This window comes from Leuresthes tenuis, unplaced genomic scaffold (genome assembly GCF_036924035.1).
Source record: "Leuresthes tenuis unplaced genomic scaffold, fLeuTen1.0.hap1 SCAF_8, whole genome shotgun sequence".
Classification (NCBI taxonomy): Eukaryota; Metazoa; Chordata; class Actinopteri; order Atheriniformes; family Atherinopsidae; genus Leuresthes; species Leuresthes tenuis.
The window spans coordinates 21,079,690-21,101,775 of NW_027325362.1; the positions used below are offsets into that span (position 1 = coordinate 21,079,690).

At 41.8% G+C, this 22,086-nt stretch overlaps 3 protein-coding genes across 3 annotated transcripts; 2 read left to right on the top strand and 1 right to left on the bottom strand.

Annotated features, from left to right (window-relative positions):
* Nucleotides 1-8,755: 8,755 nt before the first annotated feature.
* On the bottom strand, nucleotides 8,756-11,889 carry dnajc12 (DnaJ (Hsp40) homolog, subfamily C, member 12). Its single transcript, XM_072390402.1, has 5 exons — nucleotides 11,569-11,889; nucleotides 10,940-11,018; nucleotides 10,563-10,702; nucleotides 10,342-10,486; nucleotides 8,756-9,484 (listed from the first exon to the last, which is right to left on the bottom strand). Exons 1-5 carry the CDS (start codon nucleotides 11,644-11,646, stop codon nucleotides 9,402-9,404), a joined length of 525 nt encoding a protein of 174 aa, XP_072246503.1. The 5' UTR covers nucleotides 11,647-11,889; the 3' UTR covers nucleotides 8,756-9,401.
* A 495-nt stretch (nucleotides 11,890-12,384) lies between these two features.
* sirt1 (sirtuin 1) lies at nucleotides 12,385-17,786 on the top strand. Its single transcript, XM_072391355.1, has 9 exons — nucleotides 12,385-12,767; nucleotides 13,554-13,661; nucleotides 13,757-13,992; nucleotides 14,118-14,270; nucleotides 14,505-14,652; nucleotides 14,743-14,822; nucleotides 15,256-15,439; nucleotides 15,556-16,074; nucleotides 16,322-17,786. Exons 1-9 carry the CDS (start codon nucleotides 12,422-12,424, stop codon nucleotides 16,609-16,611), a joined length of 2,064 nt encoding a protein of 687 aa, XP_072247456.1. The 5' UTR covers nucleotides 12,385-12,421; the 3' UTR covers nucleotides 16,612-17,786.
* A 355-nt stretch (nucleotides 17,787-18,141) lies between these two features.
* Nucleotides 18,142-21,985, top strand: cacul1 (CDK2 associated cullin domain 1). Its single transcript, XM_072391356.1, has 8 exons — nucleotides 18,142-18,767; nucleotides 18,941-19,067; nucleotides 19,202-19,304; nucleotides 19,389-19,484; nucleotides 19,612-19,714; nucleotides 19,888-19,977; nucleotides 20,061-20,199; nucleotides 20,291-21,985. Exons 1-8 carry the CDS (start codon nucleotides 18,446-18,448, stop codon nucleotides 20,328-20,330), a joined length of 1,020 nt encoding a protein of 339 aa, XP_072247457.1. The 5' UTR covers nucleotides 18,142-18,445; the 3' UTR covers nucleotides 20,331-21,985.
* The last annotated feature ends 101 nt before the right edge of the window (nucleotides 21,986-22,086 follow it).

Below are 22,086 nucleotides of genomic sequence, written 5' to 3' on the forward strand. Positions count from 1 at the left end.
TCCATTGGTTCTCTTACCAGTTCCTAAAATTAAATTTACACTGTTTAAGGCAAAATTTAGAAGCCGTGCGTGAAAAAGAAGTATACTCTCACACATTCAATAGGAAATACAATTAATTGATCATCAGTAAATGTGACCATATGAAAAAAAGATTTTTTTTTGTCAATTTCCTGGTCTACAGCATTCAGGTGTGTGTTAACGCAACGCCAAGGAGGAAAGACACCAGAAATTATCTTAGAGAAGCAATTTCTGCTACCCATCAATATGGAAAACACTCAAGACAATTGCTAATCTTCTCAGGAGTGGACATCTCAGGACGTTCGTCCTAAGGTCAATCCTCGGAAAATTGAACAACAAAACAAAACAAACTAACAAAAACAACAACAAAGAGCTATATCTCAGTCTCTACAGGCCTCAATTAGCATGTAAAGTCTTTCAATTCCTTACAGTATAGTAGTGTGGCTTGTTTGGAGGGGTATCCAGGAAACTGAATTAAATTCAGTTAATTTCACTTTAATTTATTTAGTGCCAAAATACCAAAAAACTATCATATTAAGGCACTTCAAAGACACAGTTTATTCAAGCCAATCCAATTCATTATTCTACAATCATAATCCAATCCAATCAAATTCATAAAAATCTAAATGAGTCAAGTTCATCTAATGCTAATTTTCAGGAAAATAATGTGTTGAACCTTTTCTTTGATTCAATCCTCCCGTCCTGAGCGTGCATGAGGCGACAGTGGTAAGAAAAGACTTCCCTTTAAATATGAAGAAACCTCCAGCAGAACCAGACTCAGGAAAGGTGGCCATCTGCCCTGACCGGTTGAGTGTTGAGAGGACTGTAAAGAGGAGACAACAAGCAAAAAAAAAATGCCTGCCCTCTCCAAAAAGAACTTGGCAGAGCTGCTTAAGTTTGCAAAGTTACATCTTAACAAACCACGAGTCTTCTGAAATAATGTCTATTGGATTGACAAGAACAAAAGGTTTGGTTATACTGCACAACACCATGCTTGGAGAAAACCAGAGACAACATATCAGGAACAAACACCTCATCACTCAAACCACCCCTGTGCTTGACAGGTGGGAATGATTTGGGCTTGTTTTACAGCCACAGGACCTTGACATCTTGTAGTCATAAGCCCTTTTCATCTAACGGTAGTGCCCTATTGACACAAAAAAAAGATATCCTTGTTAAACAGTCGCTGTTCCCCTTCTGTGATTCACATGTAACAAAAGAAGTGGATCAGCCTCCTTATAATGTGTGCTTAAATACATCAAGCCAGCTTGATGGAATCAACTGAATTATGACAGCATATTTGGTTAGAACAGCAGGGTCTGCTATGCTTGCTTCCCATTGCACACCAAGCCTATTTTGCCTATGTGGCTACTTTCCTTTTCCAGCTTAGTCACTTCAGCGGTCCCCATGCTGCCTCTTGCATAAAGGCACATCAGTCACGGCTTGAAAAGCCAGTGTGAAAGAGCTGATTAGGTCAACCATGAACTCCTCTGTGAACCACAAAGACAGGAAAACTGTTTCAAACACAGCAGCAAACCCACAACATAAGGGATAAAAAGTAAAAGAATCAGGGTGTTGCAATGACCCAGTTAAAGTCCAGACTTGATAGAAATGCCATAGGGGGCTTAAGAGAGCTGTGCATAAACAAATGCCTGCAAAGCTCAATTAACCGAAGCAACAGAAAACGATTGCTTCAAGTTATTCCTGCTAAAGCTGGTTCTACAAGCTGTAGAAGCAGTGTGTACTTATTTTTTCACATGCTGTGTCTGCATTTTTGCTTAGCTTTTGTTGAATAAATAATGTCTTAGTGTTAGGGCACGCACTATCCATCTGAGCATGTATTTTACTGACCTAATTCCAAGATAAGGACCAGATGACTTTATATTATGGTCTTATATGTAAAATCCTAAATTTGAAAAACGACCATTTTTATATAGAACTGAAATACTATTCAGCTTTTGCGCTAGATATCATTGTGGCGTTTGATTACATCACTGTGATCAAAGCTAGAAGCCCTATAAGAACACAGGTTCCTCGCCGGGTGCGGTGGCGCGCGCCTGTAATCCAAGTTACCGGGAGGCTGAGGCTGGCGGATCGTTTGAACTCAGGAGTTCTGAGCTGCAGTGGACTATGCCGATCGGGTGTCCGCACTAAGTTCGGTATCGATATGGTGCGCCTGGGGGAGCCCGGGAACACCAGGTTGTCTAAGGAGGGGTGCAACGGCCCAGGTCGGAAACGGAGCAGGTCAAAGCCCCCGTGCCGCTCAGTAGTGGGATCGCGCCTGTGAATAGACGCTGCAGTGCAGCCTGAGTAATACAGCGGGACACACTCTTTCTGCTCTTCAACACACACAACACACTGCATGCGCGTTATAACGACACGCTTTCATACCTTTAGCAGCTTCATCGCTACTTCTCTGGCTTCTCTTTTCATGCTCCCGCAGCGCCTCCACCTGGACATCACGGCCGATGACCATCAGTCCACTTCTTTACTTAAAGCTCTTTTCTCACACATTAAACCAAACATCTTGTCTTGCAGTGACACTGTGACGTTGGGTAACACCCTAAATAGTTAACTCTGTTATCGTCTTCATGTGCCAAACTTTTTCTGTCATTTCTAATGAAACACTGTCATTTTAGAGAGGCCTAGTTCATGGTTGTTGAAAGATAACAACACGTCCATTCCCTCCTTCAATCTGTCATGTTGAAGGTCAAAAAGGTTGTGGAGGCGAGGCTCTGTTCGTGACATTTGGATCACATCTGGTCCTTACAACACTAGCCCTAACCCACTTCAAACCTGGCTCATAAGGATGGGGACACAACTGGTTCATACAACATTTACCATAACTCCCGTCACACTTGGCTGCTGACCTTTGGGCCACGTCTGACCCACATAACACTTGTCAGTGCTGGAGCTCAGCGATAAGTGCCTTAAGTGGCCTGGACTGGGGCCAAACATGTCTGCTATCTGGGAGAACTTTTTATCGTGCAAAAGGTCCAGCAGGTAATTACCTTTTTTGGTTGTTGATGTGATGTAGAGATCACTGTTGTAAAGTGGATTGGAATGATGATGTTTTTTTTTGTTTTTTGTCCATACAAAGCCAAAAGGCTCACACATGATTTGCAGGCAAGTAACAATTAAATAGAGCCATGATCTTTAAAAAACGTAACATACGGTTTGGTAGTCTTTACCAGACTTGTTAACAGATAAAAAAGACAGAGAAAAAAATTCTAAGCCTCCAACCAAACCAGTTAGTGCTCTCCACAGTCTGTTAACAAAATGGAGTTCAAAACATTCTGTACCAAAACAGATAGTATCGCCTCTGCACACAGGACTTTCCAAAACACATTTCCTGCCAGTAACCTCCACACAGCAGCAGGCTTGATATGTTTACCTTCAAATGCATGGACTCCATGGTTTGAGAGTTTTTACTGAAATGATGGAATTTATATCTGAAACCTACAGGTTATTAATTTTTTTCTAATCCAACAGAATGTCTCACCCAGATATAGATGACCCTGTCAAGTGAGGAAAAAGAGGCTCATCACATGTCACATAGAACCAATGAGCACTGATTCTGATGCAATAATGACCTTTCTCATAGTCATGAATGATCGTATCATGAATCCAGTGTGCTCCATGTTTTCAAAGATTATTCAGGAAACAAAAACTGTTTTCAGCAGACAGCTAGCTTGCAAGTTAAAAAAATCATGAAATATCCATGCATGTAAAAAAGAAGGTACATCGTCTGGGGTTTCCATTTAATGACATAATGGTTTAAGAGTTTAAGATTAGGGAAATACAACCTCAGGTGAGCAACGATACATTACATATTACACAGTGTCACTATTCCTTTAACAAAACCTTTCCCAAAGTGCAGAAGCACTGTATAAAAAAGTAAACACAACCTATGATTCTGTAGCTTGTAGACCCGCCTTCTACTGCAATCACTTCAAGTAATTGTTTTCTGTTCATGTTATCAGTCTGTGACGTTGTGGGGAAATTTTTTAAATACATCACTGCTTGGTAACAAGGGAACAATGGAGGAAAAATTAGGAGCTAACAGCTAGTTAACCATAACCTAATGATTAAACTGGCTAACATTTTATTTGGATGCTATTGAATTGTTAATATAATAGCAAACCAATATGTAATGAATCATCAATCGATATTTAGACAACATAATTTGTAGACTCACTTAATTTACCATTAGTTCTCAAGTTTGCTTTCTCTAATCTTAAGGATCAGTCTTACTGACAAAAAACTACTTCACCCAGATTATCAAAGTTTTCATGAGGGATTCATCATTACTTAATCCATCATCCCATCAATCAGGAGCGTGTTATGTTACATAACATCTGGGAGAACAGAGAAAATGAAGACCACTTTTGGAATGAATTGTACATTTGAAATTACATATTTTGGTGAGCAATTTTATTTAATAATGGCAGTACTAATAACAATAATACTGTCTGTCTTTAAGACTATTGCTAAGATGTTTTTAAGAAAACGTGTTTTTCAAGAGTGACATGAGTCCTATGGTCCACATGTGAAGGGCTTCTTTAGGATCTTGGAGGCTGCAGAGAACATCCTGCTGATGGCGGACCTCCGCTCCTGCTGATGAATGAAAGGGGATTCAGAGTCTATGCAGCTTTCCTCACTGTGGGACAACGGTGTGTCGACCTCACAGGCTGGAGCGACTTTATTACTCCTGAAAAAACGTCTCACTGTTGTAAAGAAGCCAGAGGGGTTCCTCTGTGTCTTCTGCAGGTGAAGTATTAACTCCTTGACGACTGCCTCTTCAAACGCCACATCTTCAGACACGATGGCGGCCTGCAGCTGCTTCGCAGATCCAAACTGCTTACATAGCTTCTTAAAGATGGTGATGTGAAGCTCACCAACAGTCTTCGGCAGAGCAAAACGTGTCTCTCTCACAGTCCTCTGGATCAGATTTGTGTAAATCCTATCCAAGTTTAACTCTTGCAGAGATGTGTTGCTGGAGCAGGCGATGTGGTCCAATAATTTACTAAGAAAGACCTGGAGAAAGGTCTTCTGTTCCTGCTGTAGCTCTTCTTTTGATACCTCTTTACCTTCCTGTAAGTGTGGCATTTCTCTGTTCTCCTTATGCTCTGTTACTTGATATGTGGAAGGTAACGATCTAACAGAAACTCCCAATATGTCCGATGTTGGAGTGTTTGTTACAGAACTTAAGGGTCCCTCTACACTGAGCCCCTCAACATTTGTCATGTCTTCATCCCAGGAATCACTTTGTCCCTCGGAGGACTCAGACAATCTCCTGAACATGGACATCCCCAGGAGTTTTGCAAGACACAAAATAATGTCTTTTCGTGTTGAATCCGGTGTAATACTGGCATCCGTTTTCTGACTTCCTGGCCGCACAGGTGAAAGCAGTGACTGGTTGACCCTCCTGGCCACCTCTTCTCCGACTAGCTGCAACAACTGTTCCAAGTGTTCAGACTCTGTCGCTTTCATTCCTTCCACTTGTTGCAGGGCGCAGTGAAGTGACTGTCCGAGGCTCGCCTGGATGTCCTCTGGTGTCACTCTGCAGTAATTCCTCAGAGGGGCATCAAATCCCTCCCTACATAAAGAGACACAATCATACTTTAGTGTGCTGCTCTGTTCTGATCAAAGCCAACACTGAAAACCGATTATAGTGTCTGCTAAATTTTATTTATTTTTTTTCTGGTAACTAATTACACAGAAGTCTACACAAGTGAATATGAAAGTTTTTAGAGGTGAAAGCTTTGGACTTACATTGTGACTGAGGAGTTGGTGTTGTAACTCTCAGAGAAAGTACAGTCCCACAAAGTACAGGGAGTGCTTTCTTCTTGTACCTGAGGGGCCACAACATCCAGGACCGAAACACAGGCCATGTCAAGTATTCTGTCACACAGCTTGGCCAGCACAATGACTGTTTCAGAATCTATGTTTTTCTGTGCCAACAACATCCACTGCCTGGAACACAAGATTAAGAATGGTTAAGTCAGCTAAAACATTTAGCCACTACATTATTTGCTGCATGTTTAGCCGACAACTTCTGCTTACTTATTGGTGATGTTGTGGAGATGTAGTGCAAACACACTTTCAAACATATCCGGTTCAAACAGGGGCATCTCCAAATCGCTACACTTCAGCTCTCCAGGTTCATCGAACAAAGTCTGACAAGACGCACAACAAACAGGATTTAGAAGCAGATATTTTCCATATTCGTGCTCTTAACATGATCAGACAGGGCAGATATTAATGTGTGCACCTGTGGGTTTCAATAAAACAGGAGCAAATGGTTGCTTTGAAGCAAACAAGGGAAACAAACAACTCATTTCCATACCTTTCTGTCCATGACAGGGGGTGGCTCATCTGCAAAATCACAATCTGGTGCGTACACCATAATAAAGTCTCAGTAGTCTTTGCAAACAACTCTCTGTAAAAGTGTTCTGTGTGTTCTGAAAAATGGGCGCAAGTGTAGTTCGCAGAAGCTACCACAAGCCAGAACGGTACATGGCTTCATAAGGATTTTAGAGCCATTTCGAATTCTAGAATTCAGGAGACTGCTCCTCCGTGTGCACGTGCGTGTCACCGTGGCAACGATGTGAGACTGCAGGTGAGCGTGAACATTTTGAAAAAAACGTGCGTAAACGCTACTTTGGAGAAATGAATGACCGAAGCGAGCCAATCAATATACAGCCTGGCGATCCAGTTGTTGTGTGGAATTTACACGCATTTCACGTGCTGACATGATGCATGTTTTTGATATTTAGTGACACTTAAAAGAGTTCTGCTGTTTGTCGGACTTCCTTTCTTCCATAAAATGTCAGTGACGCTGGACTGGCTTCATTAGTATTTTTCATCAAATCAAAGATAATTTCAGTAGATTGTCATTAGTTCCAGCTTTGATTCAATAACTATTGTCTGAATTTAGTTGATCCGGTTTCTCCTACTCAGAATCCATCAGACTGGATGGGTACCATCTATGAACTGATAACAGTTGTGTGTATGGGGATTAATTCGCGCCTCGTACTTCGAGAGCTTCTCCCTTGTTACTTTTTAATCCAGCAGTTTCTGACCTGTCTGTGATTACAAAACTGAGATTGCCAAAATAAAGTGATTTCCTTTTCCTTTGCTTCATTAAAGAGAGTCTCTGTCTCCTAAACAGTGAAACTGCTCTGTCTCGATATGCAAACGGTGCAAATTAGGAGAGCGCCTGCTTCCATTCCCAGCTAAAAATAGGAGAGGAAATCAGATTTGAGGATGTGCATACAGTTTAATGATGATTAAGGTGTACAATAGACACACAGCACAGTTTCACCACACTTTTATTCAAGATAAAAAGCTGTTTGTGTGCATGGAGAAAAAGGTGGTCGTGTGTTTTTTGTGTGTATGTATTGTTGACTTTTCTGGCCCCAGTTTGGCCTGTAGCAAAAAATTAAATAGTCTGACGTCATGTCATGTTTAAATCACATGTAAGACTTGATCTTTTTTCCCTGGCACTAGATGTTCCAGTAAAATATTTATTTTGTTTCTTGTGAAATGTGGTCTTCTTTTCCAGGCACTAGAGGCATAAGATGTTTCCAATCAAACATTTCTGTATTTCATTGTTCATTCTGTTTTGCCCACTCCACGAGGCCGTCCGGCTCATCAAGAGATAAGACGAAATTAGCCTGCATAGTCTGATACATGGACATTTTTTTTATATTCGCTGAAACTGTCAGAGCTACACTCTGACACAGGTTCTGTGTTGAAGTCTTGTTCTCTCTTGTACAAGAACAGTGCAACTGGGTCAAGGACAGGAAGTCAGCAGGGCTACTTTTATTTAATGTGGGAGAAGAAAAACTTAAACTTGGTATTTACAACAACAAAAAAACATCACATTATGTTATTTTGTGAAGACCAGTTTGATTAGAAACATCCCAATTAGAAATGGAACCGAAAATGCAGTAACGGGCATTCATCTTATTTCTCATTAATTTAACAAAACAGGTATTTTTACATAAAAATGTAATGGCAAGAAGAAGAAAAATCAGCGAAACAGTCAAAGTGTTCAATGTGTGCAGAGAAGTAAATAAGTGAGTCATTGGTCGTGTTGTCCAGGTGGAGGCGCTGCAAGAGCAAGAAACAGCCGTGGTTTGGAACGAAAAGTGAAGCCAGAGAAGCAGCGATGAAGCTGCTAAAATATGTAAAAAGCTTGTCGGTGCTGCGCGTGCAGTGTGTCGCGTGCGTCAAAGAGCAGAAAGAGTGTAAAAAGACTGAGTCTCGCTGTATTACTCAGGCTGCACTGCAGCGTCTATTCACAGGCGCGATCCCACTACTGAGCGGCACGGGGGCTTTGACCTGCTCCGTTTCCGACCTGGGCCGTTGCACCCCTCCTTAGACAACCTGGTGTTCCCGAGCTCCCCCAGGCGCACCATATCGATACCGAACTTAGTGCGGACACCCGATCGGCATAGTCCACTGCAGCTCAGAACTCCTGAGTTCAAACGATCCGCCAGCCTCAGCCTCCCAGTAACTTGGATTACAGGCGCGCGCCACCGCACCCGGCGAAGACAGGCTGTTGTTAGTGGGAATTTATCTTTTACTAAAGTGACGTCATTAAACACCACCGCGGCATCTAGCGGTGAAGACTGAGTAGTGTTTCACTCGTTCTCCTCCCTGCAGAATATCCAGAGAGGAGAAACACGTTGTTGGACGTGTTTTATCTCAAAGAATAAAAAGAAGGTAGTTCGTTAAAATGGTGTTATTTAATCTGAGAAGAATCATGTTTTACAAAGTCAGAGCTCACGCTGTTGAGGAATCGGATATTAGTTGTGAAACTGTGTGTGCTTTTCATCCCAGGAGCTGAAGAATCCAGAACCATTTTCAACTTTATTCTTTATTACTTTACAGGAAGTGATATTACTCCCGGTTTTTCCTCTTCTGATAAAACCACATCTTACCTCCTACAAATATAGAATGCAGTGGCATAACAGATGAACACAATAAACATGATACACACAATATTGGAGACAACATGTTTCACTTTAGATCAGCAACACAAAATCACACTTCACACCAATAAATGCATCAGGCCTGATCATACACCCACAGTGTAACTGCGAACATTATCACTGAGCCTGAGAGATTCAATCAGAACTTATCTTTATGATCTAATGTGCAGCTGATAGACTTTTGTTCAACAAAGTCTTCCACACCTGCGGCAAACACATTCACATCAGCTCAGAATGTCCTGATTTAGCCAAGAATTTTAGTTGAGCCACAGCCAGACGAACACAAAAGGCGCCACTACGTTTAACATTGCCCGCAGTGGAGTGTCTGACAACAGCCAAACACAAGCATTCGGAAAATAAAGATTTGATTGACGGATGCATTTATATTTCATAGTTTCTGAACTTCTGCAGCAGACGAGATGGAGAGTCAGCAGCCCAGCGGAAACGGCGGTGGCCGTAATCACCTGAGCAGAAATGAAAAAAAAAAAACTTGAATAGGTTGTAAACAACTGACAGTAAAGGCTGAATGCAATGAGAAAACGTTCAGACCTGCATAGAAAATACAATATTTATTACACTGTTATATTTTATCCCATTGAAACATCCCATTATATTACAAAGTTATAGACGAAAATGGATTCCATTAAAATTATGATGTAAAATGGGTTATAGATTGAATGTATTATCAAATTACCCAACTGTAACACAAATATGATGTTAGAAATGATATAAAGTCTTACTGACCGGATCGTGTGAAGCTGTGATTTTTACTGCACCAGCTTTAACAAATAGAATTCTTTCATGTTCAAGTTCAGTAATTACAGCCCATTAAGAGCGTAAATTACTCTGTTGTACAGTGCAGCTATGGATATTGAGTGATTGTCCTCCAACCGGACGTTTGGTGGTAGGGATGGAAGATGGGACTTTGGAGGCCCATTACAGTCTAGTTGAGCGTATACATGCAGGAGTTATTTGATCTGCATCGTTCAGCTGTTGTAGCCCAGTCATGGACTATTTGTCCAGCTGACGAACTTGAGTGCTTTGTACACCTCAGAAGTGTTAGCTATGAATACAAAAACGCAACAGTGTATCCTTCACTCATATGAGTACCAAGCTGCCCCTTCTTTAATATTTCCTGACCTCACTGCAGTATCAGAGGGTTCAAGGAGTTAATACCTCCAGTTTGATGGTGATCTTATGACATTCTGCCTAGCAATCTATGTTTCTTTCATGTGTTTGGTTGTGGGTTTCAGTTCAGAGGCATCCTGGTGGATTCTTTGTATCTTTGAATATTTTGAGAACGTTTTCGAGATCGACTCACTTGAAGACGGCACAGCTTCACACGAAGGCATCTCTGATGCCTCTTGCTCGCCGCGATGGTCCTCTGCCTGTGTAGCGACTGGCGCCTCTGGTTTGGCGGCCTCCAACGTTGGTTCCTTCTTGGTTTTCACAGCCCAGTGCATCGACTGCAAACAGATGGCTTAATTACAGAGATAACACAATGCTTTGAGAAATTACAGCAGAAGTAAGGACATTACGTACGGTCTTTACAGAATCATTCCAGGCCTGCCAGTCATGAAATGGAACAGCAACGCCGCTACTTTTCCAAAGGTCATAGTTTTTCCTTTTGGTTTCATCGCATAAAACCTCTTTGGCCTCCTGCAGCTTTTGGAAATCTGCCACTAAAAAAACAAAGGGAAACATCAGGCATAAGACAATTAAAATAAAGTCTTTCCATGAAGTCGACAGCAGATCTTCGTCGACATGCTTTGAAGTCAAGACATCAGAAAGAACTGTATTTGGAAAAGTTCAAATCAAGAAAAGTGTGAATTGAAAGGGAACGTGCAAAAGAGCTTAATTTTCTTAATTTGCTTTCCGTTGCATTAAATAGGATTCTCACACAGCAGAGGCCCACCTACCTGCTTTTGGGTTGTCCAGGTGTTTGTCTGGATGACATGCCAAAGCTCGGATCTTATATTCATTGATAATCTGCTCTGTCTGCAAGAAAAAATAGTTAAAAAGGAAGGAGAAAAAAAAAAGAAACCAGGTGCAGTATTGATTATTTGAATAAACAAATTATCAAATAAAAGTCATTCTTATGAATAATATACAAAGAAAAAAGTCATTCTCTATGATGTCATTGCTTAGTTTTCTACATCTTGAAAATAATAGCTGCTGTATTTCTAGTTTTTCTCTGTGTTATTGGTAATTGGAGGGGGGGGGGGCTCTCTCGGTACCTATATTGATTTTCTCCATCATGGATCACTTTCTGATGTTAAGTACGCATATTTTTCACTCATTACACATAAATATGAAATAGCACTACCTACACAGACACCACTGACGCACGACTAGTTGTATGTTTTCGGGTTAGGCATCAACAGGTCTAAAATAATACTTCCGAAACATCATTGACAACGATGCTCACACAGAATTTTCTGTTATTTTGCATTGATCGACTCTTGAAGTGATCCGTTTTTTGTTTGTTTTTTAATGTTGTGCAATCCAGCAAATAGTCAGAGACTCGAGTCTGCAGGTCAGAACTTACCGATGACAGTTCATCGCATCCTAATAACCCGTAGTAATCTTCCAAGTCCTCTGGTTTGTAGCTCAACACAGCATCCATGAGCTCCGTCAGAGAAACGCGTGTGTTTTTTGTTATAACGGAGTAACGTGATGCTGCTGTGATGCTACAGTCAACTGTGTCACAGTCACTTGTTCAGGATTTGTCGTTGAATGGACTGCAGTTGATGTTGGTCTCAAAGTTGACAGCCTTTTCAGACGAATGAGCTGGAGTGTCAATGGCCAATGTTCCAACGAGGATCTCTTATAAGTTGGGAGAATTTAACAGTCCTCTTTTTCAGCGTGTGACGTGTGTTGCATTCAAGGGTTTCGGTTAAAGCTGGGTAAAAGTCCCTCACAGCGCAAGATGTGCTAATTCACAAGACTGTGAAGTAAATGGAAAAACACAACCAGAATAATTTGAAAAATCGTAAATAACATTTTGACAAAATCAAGTTCTCGTATGTAAGGCTATACGTCATGTGACATGACCGAAATTCCAAAGTACAGTGTATTCTACTAATTGGCGTATTAATCAAAGTCAAACGTCAGACATGCAATGCAGATGTTACAAAATATTTTCAAAGCAGGCGACATGCTTTTATCCAACAGTTGAACGTTTGTTGAACTCTGTATATTTTTATTTAATTAATTTGTTTTAATGTTCATGAGCTGTTTACATAGTCCAACAGCGTATGAAGGCAGCAACAATTTGTTATGGTTTTATGTCATCAACGTAAAAGGGGGACGTTCCGCTTGTGTCTACTGGCAGAGAACGAGTCACGTGCGCTATGCAAATGAACCAGCTGTCCGAGAGGAAGGATCTCTGTGGGCTGAAGATGGCGGACGGAGAAAACAGTCACGGAATGGCCTTTTCAGGCGCCTCCGATATGGATGAGCCTGCCGCGAAAAGGTCCAAAATCAGTCCAATGACTAACTGTGGATTTAAATCCACCGAAGTAGACCAGCTCTCATGTGTATCTGCGGCCACAGAGAGCTGGGAGGCCGCGGTAAATTGTGCGCAGCCAGCGGAGAAGGAAGCAAAGCCGGTGATGGCGGTAGAGCAGGCCCCAGCAGCGAGAGGCGGAGACAACAATGGATTGGGGCTTTCGGTCCCCGAGCCCCACAAACCAGTCGGGAAACTAAGCGACAGCACTACCTTTGGTGAAACTGAGGAGAGTGCAGGTATGGAAAGTTAGCCATTGAACAAAGCCGTTTGTACGTGAAAGCACTTTCAGTGGGAGCAGTGTTGGCTTCACCAACCAACCGGCGAGTTAGCCGCGAAACAAGATAAAAGTTTTTCAATTAAATCGTTATATTCTTATGTGTACGGCAACTTTTCTACTAAGTTGTATTTGGTGGACGTAACGATATAAAGAAAACAGTCAGGAACACCGTCAGTACAGATTTGAGAACATAACTTTTACAGCACAAAACTTGGATCGGAACTCCGCGTTAGTTAGCTGGTGTAACGTCGAATTATGTGCACCGTTACGCTATGTGAAACAGATACTGAAGGGTTTCAGTTATGTTGCCTTTCAGTATACGTTTTATCTAACGTTGGAAGAGCCTGCAGTTGTTATGAATACTCTCGCACTATGTGTAGTCGCACGTTTTACTGGTTCATAAATTCTTGCAAAGTCTGACAGCCATAACTTTGTCGATATGTGGCAGAAACTAAGCCGGTGAGCGGGTTTCAGGCATTTTATTCACGCACAGTCTGACTTCATGATTACATTTTACTATTTGTGATTATATTTAAAAACCGTACCAAACCGTATTGAGTATGCCAACAATCGCGCTTGGGTCACAGAATCTGTTTCTAAGTAACAAAAAGTCAATTTTCCCCACACTGAACATGTTGTTGTCATAGTTGTAATAAGAGATAGCCATAACATAAATCTAGGTGTAGTTACTCATCTATTTTTTTTTCTTTAAAAAAAAACTTAAACAAAATGTCTTTGTGCTCAGATTTTCTCCCTTCCAACGGCCTTGCTGTCACGCCAGACCACATAAATGAGGAAGATGACAGGTCCTCACATGCAAGCTCTAGTGACTGGACTCCTCAGCCCCAAATAGGTAACTGCTGCTTGCCAAAATGTATTTTCAGTATTTGTGATTACTCATGGTGAAATGTATTTAGTAATGGGCTGAGATGCTGTTATTATGCCCAGGTTCCTATAGCGTCATCCAACAACACATAAGAGAGACTGATCCGAGGGCCATTTTGCGGGATCTGCTTCCAGAGACCATACTCCCTCCAGATTTAGATGACATGACGTTGTGGCAGATCATCATCAACATCTCGGAACCTCCAAAAAGAAAGAAGCGAAAGAATATTAATACCTTAGAAGATGTGGTCAGGCTACTTCATCACAGCAGAAGGATCCTTGTGCTGACTGGCGCCGGTGTATGTATCTACGTTTCTGCCGTCCAGTTGTGCCATTCAGAATAATCAAGCTTGATTTAATGTTGTACTGGTTTAACGCGATTCAACTCATTTTTCTTTTTTTTTTTCATTTGCTTGTTTTTTAGGTTTCCGTTTCGTGTGGAATACCAGACTTTCGCTCCCGGGATGGAATTTATGCTCGGCTCGCTGTAGATTTTCCAGACCTTCCGGACCCTCAGTCTATGTTTGACATTGACTACTTCAGACGGGACCCTAGACCCTTTTTCAAGTTCGCTAAGGTCTGTTGATGTTTTTTACAATACATTAAAAAGATGGTTGATTTTTGGGAGAGAGAGGAATATATAAAGGTTTGATTCCTAATGCGAGTACAGATTCAATTTAAACATAAGAAAATAGCCAAATGTTCAAAAGATAAGGGCACAGACAAGCCAATGAGGGGGGCTGACAAGCATTATCACACCAAATGTATTTATTTGTTTTCTTTAATGCAGACTCTGTCATCTTTGTTGCAGGAAATCTACCCTGGTCAGTTCCAACCCTCGCCGTGTCACAGATTTATATCTTTACTGGATAAGAAAGGGAGGCTGCTACGAAATTACACACAAAACATTGATACATTAGAGCAGGTAGCTGGAGTTCAGCGGATTATCCAGTGTCATGGTAAGTGATGCATCTAATTTTATAGATTTGTCTACGTGTCGTTATGTCTCGCTGACGGTGCAAACTAATGCACATCTTTTCTCATTTCAGGGTCGTTTGCAACTGCGTCCTGTCTTACTTGTAAACACAAGGTGGATTGTGAGGCTATAAGGGAAGACATCTTTAACCAGGTGTATATATATATATATTCATTATAAACTTTCAGGTGCTTATGCGATGGTATTGGATCTTTATAATCCTGTTGAATATCTTGATAATACTTGATGTACTCGATGTACATGAAAACACAAGACAAATCCAAACAAATCCTTGTGTTTTCAGGTAGTAATATTGCATGGAAGTCCTCTTTAACAAGTACTTTCCATTTAAAATCCCCACACAGCCCCTCAGACTCCTTTTTTTTTAACCTTTGTTATTAGAGGCCTTGTTTATTAAAGACAATGCTTTGCGAACACATTGAGTTAATTAGGGTGATGCGGTAACTGGCTTTGAGAACGTTGGCTGTTCTTATTCATATTTAATGCATGCAGCCCCTGTCAAAGTAAAAGCCTTCCTTTGCACAGTATTTTGTTGTAATGTCAGTGAAATACATTTCTCCTGCAGGTTGTCCCTCATTGTCCGCGGTGTCCTGATATTCCTCTGGCAATCATGAAACCTGACATTGTCTTTTTTGGAGAGAATCTTCCGGAAATGTTCCACAGAGCCATGAAGCAGGATAAAGACGAGGTGGACCTCTTGATTGTCATCGGCTCGTCGCTTAAAGTCCGACCAGTTGCCCTCATCCCAAGTACGTTTTATTTGGATAAATACATTTCTAGTCTCTGTAAGATGCATTCAAGGGACACGTGTTCGCATCAAATCCAAACGCACAATACATTCTGGTTTTCTCTCGTCTTCATCCAGACTCCATTCCTCATGAAGTGCCTCAAATCCTGATCAACAGGGAGCCACTGCCTCATCTTAACTTCGATGTGGAGCTACTTGGGGACTGTGACGGCATTATCAATGAGCTCTGCCATAGATTGGGTGGAGACTTTGAACAGCTCTGCTACAACACTCTAAGACTCACCGAGATCACAGAGAAACCCCCTCGGTTACCAGAACAGTCACCAAGTGAGGCCTTGTTTGCTTCCAGCAACGTGGCTTCGGAGCAGCAGAAGCAGCACAGGACAGACTCAGTAAAGAAGCCCTCGGAGGAGACGGAAAGTCTGAATATCACAGAGACTGCTGATGATAATGTCGCGCCTCTAGAGCCCTGTCCAAATGCTCAGTGTCCAAGCGAGGAGACAGCCGAGTCTCACGCAGAGGACACGCCAAAAGACGACGCAGCTGAGTTAAAGAGCCAAATCTCAAAGATTGAATTTCGTAAAAGATGCTGGATGAGTCGAATCAATAGAAGTCCAATCAGCAAACGCCTCGAGGGTAAGCTTTAGGACCTGGTAACAAGAGCAGTTTTGCTTCTTGTAATGAACCAAGACTAAAAAATGCATTTTAACATGTTACAGATGAGCTTTTTTTTTAATATAATAATTAACACGCTCATTTCACCGCCGTTTACCTTTTCCCTGTATTCAAATGAATCTCATCCAGATGGTTACCAAAGCCACAAACCGTGAGAAGATGGGATATTAGATGCACAGTTTCATAGATTCTCTATTGTTTTCCACAGTGGGCCAGTACCTGTTTCAAGCACCCAATCGCTACATCTTCCACGGGGCCGAGGTTTATTCGGATTCCGAGGACGAGACGTCGAGTTCCTGCGGGAGCGACAGCGAGGAATCGGAATGTAGCGCCGAAAGAGGGGAAGACGACAGCGAAGCTGAAGATGCTGGAGCGGCAGCGGGGGACGGAGACACGTGCCTCAGAGACACATTACATGACAGTTCAGCCAATGAGGCGGCATCAAATGTGCATATAGACAATTCGTCTGAAAAGACTCAGAGCACCACACACCTTTGAGTGTAAAAAGTACCCACTTGACAAAGCACTAATTGTCCTTTTTTTTTTTTTTTTTTTTTTTTTTTTAAATATACATATGTTTCATATATTTTTGACTCATCGTACTTACTGTTTTTCTAAAGGTTGACATGGCGTGACAACTTTGTGTGTTTAAGCAGCAGGTCTTTCTTTTCTCGGCCCAGTTCTGTCCCTCGCATTGTGTCTGAAACTACATGCTGTCCTTACTCTCCTTTCTGAATAGATCGTAGTCGTTTTGTTGGGTTTTTTTTTTGTTTTTGTTTTTCATTTTTAAAATTTCCCTTCCATCTTGTCGTCTCATCTTGCATCCACATTTTTCAGAAATTTAGCCGGCGTTTTCGTCCACTGCGGCGTACGAATGCAACATCGTATTAAGCTTTAATTCCCGAATTGTCGTCATCACAAGCAGAAATGTCTCAAATGTTAATCTTGTTCATTGTGTGACGTCAGCTATGGACTGTTTTTTTTTTTTTTTTTTTTTTTGATTGGGTTCAAGTCACTAATAGGAAAGGTAAATATATAAGCCTACTGCTTGCTAAATAGTGGGTGCTATGAGTTTCAGACACATACATTTTCAGTTAATTTACTTGAACGTATTGTCTAACCTGTAATGTAGAAAGTTCAGTTCATTCTTTCTTTTTAAATGGGCTTCATCGCTGGAAAAGGAACAGTACTATTTCATTTTAGACCAAAGAACACTTTATCAACACGCTCCCATGTTGTCATGAGCTTTGTATGTTTAACTTGTCATCTAAATCTTTGAAAAAATATATAACTTTGACAAGGTGTTCCTCCTGACATGTGGCAGCTACTTTTATCGTCAAGCCTCTTATTTTTGTACTCGGATGTGAGATACTCGTCAAAGATCAGATGATACGTTTTTATCTGTACAAAGTTATTCCGTAAAAACCGTATAAGGAGAGGACTTTGCTTGTATTGAGTAACATTAAGTCTAAAGAATATATTCACATTGAAAATGGCACTTTTTCTCCTCATGGAACTGGTTTTGTTGCCCGTTTGTCTTTTCATACAATATGAAGGAGTCTGATGCCTGTAAACTGTTGGGTCTGTTGGCAGATTTGAGCCACTGGTGTAGAGACAATGTTGACGCCAACATAATTCACATTGTGAATATATAAAGATCGTTATAGCTGTTTTCTCTTTTGGAGTTCTCAGTAAAAAAAAAAAAAAAAAAGGAAAGACAAACTTATTTACTTCAAACATTCCCGCCAGGTCTCCACGTGATGTTCCAGAGATAAATAAGAATAAAGCCGCTCGAGCCTCAGACCACACCAGTAGGTCCCAAATCCGACGAGGACCTCGCTGAGTTTGAGTAAAAACTTGAGTAATTCGCATCTGCACGTGTTGTACTGAAACACATCTGTTTGTTATGTGCTTACTAATACTAAGGAATCGACGTTGGGGGGCGGACTTGCTTAAAAAATATATCAGCGAGCGTCTCGAGACTGCGCATGCGTGATACGTATTTTTTACTTAAAACATATTATTTCAAACTTGTCTGTTTAGAAACGCGGCTCATTGATATTTATACTTTCTGTGGGTTTTACATGGCATTGACGAGGTTCACGTGCTCGGGTCCCCGAGTACTTCCCGCCGTCCAAATCGGTCAAACTACATTTCCCAGTGCTCTCTTCGCTGTCGCGCGATACGATGTGTCGTAAAAAATCAGTTAAGAGCACAACCTAGATGTACACCAGCGAAAACGGTTGACTGTTTTTGTCTATATTCCTATCCTTTTCTGCTGAAATGTCTATCTAATACTGTCAGGTTCTGGCCCACAGGACTAATTGGGAAAATGGAGGCCATGGAGGATGAAAGTTTGGACATTAAAGACGACCATAATCACAACTATTGTGGGAGTGCCAATAGTAAAGTCCGCACAATACTTAGCTCCCAGCTGTCGGATGTAACGACAGTCCCGCAGTCTGCCTGTCCAACGGTGCCTGGAGGAGAGCTGGGGACTCGCCCGGGGAAGCTGTGGTCCGGTGGCACCGGGGGCTCAAAGTTTTTAGACTCGGATACAGGCAGTGAAAGCAGCGAACTAAGCGAGACTGACTGCACGGCTGTGCCAGCTAATGCCGAGGGAAAATCCACCCTCGATTCTTCTTCCAAGTTCCGTAAGTTGACTTAAAGCGGGCACTGTGACAGCCAGGCCCGACATCCCGGAATCAGCCTCGAAGCTCGGCCTAGGTGCTGGGAATACTTCTTATTTGTATACAGAGCGCTGCTCAGGCATTGTTTTACGCTTCATGTCTGACACACAAGACCATCTCTTGTTCTTTCCTCTTAGTTCTGAATGCAATGGCTGTAGAGGACTACCGGAAAAACCACTGGCCGAACCTGGAGAAGGCGATAGACCGTCTGCTTATTCAGAACGCCACAGATCACATCTCTGTTTCCTACGCACAGATATACGGGTGAGTCAACACGGGACGCCTGACTGACACACCTGAGCTGGGCGAGGTTTTTCGTTGACTTGAATAGCACAACGAGCACAGTGCCGGTCATCGTATACCTCTTAATGTCTGTTTTTTCTTCTCTTTTTTCCCAGATACATCTACAAGTGTGTTTGCCAGCAGCACTCTGAGTTGCTCTACAGTGATCTGACATCAAAGATAACAAATCACCTACATCAGGTTTCCTCCCAGCTACAGGTACAAAAAAACGCCAGCTATACAGGGAAGTTATCATATAAAGGAAATATGATGGAATTAACCTTTTTTATTACTGATTTTCAGGCCAGCCCACAGGATAACTTGATTGAGAACTTCAATGTGGTTCTGACACAGTTCACGGCCTCTCTTCAGTGCATAGTTCCGGTGTTTATATACCTGGTTGGTCTTCTTTTTTCCCCCCTAAGATCTGGAATTCTATTTCTACTTTACGTTGACGCACAGCTTTTGCACAGCTTTTGCACAGCTTTTGCACGCTTGTCAGATTTTGAATTGATTTGTTTTTCAGAACAAGTTCTACATTGAGTCGAAACTGAACAGAGACCTAAAAGAGGATCTGATGAAGCTGTTTGCTGACCATGTTGCAGAGAAACATTTGGAGACTCTGATGCGTGAGTGCACGGCTCTTCACTCCGTGTTGAATCAGGATATTTCTGCTTATGATATTTGTGAAAATAAACATCCTGCTGCTGTCTTTCACCCTGTGAGCACATGGCATGCTGTTAAAGGGTAGACTTTATTCCTGTCTGACGTAAATTAGCTCTGAATTTCTTGTTCGTTTCAGCCCTTCTCATCAAAGCTCATTCCATGCCCTTTCAAGTGCAGCCATCAACAATGGCCAGTGTGGTTAAAGGCCTCTACAGTCTACGACCAGGTAATTTGAAAGTGTGAGAGAGGCATCATAGTTCATGTAATGTTCCTCTTATTCACTCATGTGCCGCTCTATGACTCTTTCAGAGTGGGCCCAGCTCGCCCCGGCTCTCTTTTCTGCCTTCATTCCACAAATCAACCCTCCTGCTGTGGAGTCTCAGCTGCCAGATTACGCTGCTCATGACCAGAAGCTTCAGATGGAGCTTTCCATGAACGGCTTTCCACGGTGAGTTTTTTTCGAAAGGCCTTGGTGTGGGGCGGCTTTCTCACACACTTTCGTTGGGTGGAAACGCTAACGCACTGTGCTTGTCTTCCAGAGGTGATCAGTCGCGCAAACGTGCCAGCGAGGACTCCTGATAGCGGCGCCGGCGTCACCAGATATGTTGCGGAACTGTTACTGTGCCTCCTACGTGTTTTCACGAGCTGTGTCACTACACTGGGTTCAAAGTTAACAATGCATCCGTTTCATCTCTCTCGACTCAAGGCCACAAAACACTGTGAACAAAGAAGAGAATGTGCTGTTGAGCAGAAGCTTAATCTTACTGCACTCAAAAGTACACGGACTTCCACTGCGGATGCTTTCCTCTGTTGATGCATCCAGCTTCTGACTGAGGTTACAGGGATGGAATTCTTCATGTTGAGCTCATTTGAAGATAGCCTTAATGATCAGATGTCCTGAGCAGGGATGTGCTGACGCTGTACGTTTCATTCCTTACCTTTTAGCCTGGAAGTGTTCCGCGTTGTGTCGATGGATGGGGCTAATCAAGACTTACAATTGCTGCTAATAATTCTGTCTTTGTGTTAATCCTACAAGTCGCTTGGTCTTGGCGTGTGGAACCCAGTGTTTACAGTCAACCCAGATGAGACTGGAGAATATTGGCAACTATGGCCCAATCCCAGCTCCTCTCCTTGGCCCCTTCATTTCACAGGCATGAGGTGTCTTTTTCCTTTGTGCGATCAAGGAGTAGTTGTCATCTGGCCACCCAATTGGGCCCAGTACACTGATTTATAAAGGGGTAGATGACCACAACTCCTTGATGCCAAAAAAGAAAAAGGGTCACCTCATTCCTCTAAAACAGAGGGGAGGGAACTGGGATTGGACCTCGGTAACGACTCTCCTCCTCATGTTGCCTTTACTGCGTTGGTAAACCAGACGTGTTTCACAGTTATGCCAAAGAGGATTGCCCAACATGTTTGTTTACTTTCTGAAGCTGAAATACTTCATACTGAGCCACTGATTATTCTTTTTGAGCTTTTGGCTGTACTGTCTGCTTTTGTGGCTCATGTCAACTTTTACCTTGAAAAAAAAAAAAAAAAGAATCTCCCTTTTTTTTCTTTTCTTTTTTTCTTAAAGCCTTGCATGCTAGATTGGCAGAGCTCGCCAGTAAGTGCCAGAAAGTTTAATAAAAACCTCAGAATAGCATATGAGGATTTCCCTGTTACTTCAGCTTACCTCTTGATATCAAACCCAGTTCTTAATGGAGTTAACAAAACAACTGATATGCAAGTGTTTTATCTCTGGTGCACCAGTGCATCAAATGCTCCCGACAGCCTGTTCATTATGCATATGAATTCTGCCCGTCTGTGCTTACTAGTTTTTACTGCAGGTGCATTTTTGTGAAAACGATTCACTTGAAGAGACACATTTGATACAACGTCTTACACTGTTTTAAGTGTAATCATATGCTCAGGCTTGCTTCTTGTTTTCATCTGAGTTTTGAGAAACTGTTTCTTTGAAATCAACTCAAAAGTCAGTCATCGTTGGGATCTGAAACGGGGCGACGGTTCGGGTCAGTTTGAGAAAATGTTGATCTTGTTGATAAACTGGCATTATGAGGAAGAAGAGGAACAACAGAATTGTTGCAAGTGTTGAAACACTGGATTTACTAAGCTACTTATCAGTTTTCTTTTAACATGCAACAAAACTATTCCTGTTGAAACGACTGTGAATAAAATTCTACGTGTCACAAAAGCTGTTTTGGAAATCTGTTGCTGAAATGTCTTTTAAAAAAAAATAATAAAAGCATCAAATGATTGGATCTAGAATATGTGATGAAACTAATGTTTGACATTAATCTTCAGTGTTAACAGTATGCATTAGAGGTTCACCAAG

What these genes read in the sequence shown, in the direction of transcription:
- dnajc12 (XM_072390402.1), bottom strand. Translation starts at nt 11,646, where the DNA reads ATGGATGCTGTGTTGAGCTACAAACCAGAGGACTTGGAAGATTACTAC. An exon ending in GATGCGATGAACTGTCATCG is followed by an intron (nt 11,019 to 11,568) that starts GTAAGTTCTGAC and finishes TTTTTCTTGCAG; the next exon opens with ACAGAGCAGATTATCAATGA. An exon ending in TGAAGCTGTGCCGTCTTCAA is followed by an intron (nt 9,485 to 10,341) that starts GTGAGTCGATCT and finishes ATTTCTGCTCAG; the next exon opens with GTGATTACGGCCACCGCCGT.
- sirt1 (XM_072391355.1), top strand. Translation starts at nt 12,422, where the DNA reads ATGGCGGACGGAGAAAACAGTCACGGAATGGCCTTTTCAGGCGCCTCC. An exon ending in GACTCCTCAGCCCCAAATAG is followed by an intron (nt 13,662 to 13,756) that starts GTAACTGCTGCT and finishes TATTATGCCCAG; the next exon opens with GTTCCTATAGCGTCATCCAA. An exon ending in GGGAAGACATCTTTAACCAG is followed by an intron (nt 14,823 to 15,255) that starts GTGTATATATAT and finishes TTTCTCCTGCAG; the next exon opens with GTTGTCCCTCATTGTCCGCG.
- cacul1 (XM_072391356.1), top strand. Translation starts at nt 18,446, where the DNA reads ATGGAGGCCATGGAGGATGAAAGTTTGGACATTAAAGACGACCATAAT. An exon ending in TCCTACGCACAGATATACGG is followed by an intron (nt 19,068 to 19,201) that starts GTGAGTCAACAC and finishes CTTTTTTCCCAG; the next exon opens with ATACATCTACAAGTGTGTTT. An exon ending in AGGTTTCCTCCCAGCTACAG is followed by an intron (nt 19,305 to 19,388) that starts GTACAAAAAAAC and finishes ACTGATTTTCAG; the next exon opens with GCCAGCCCACAGGATAACTT.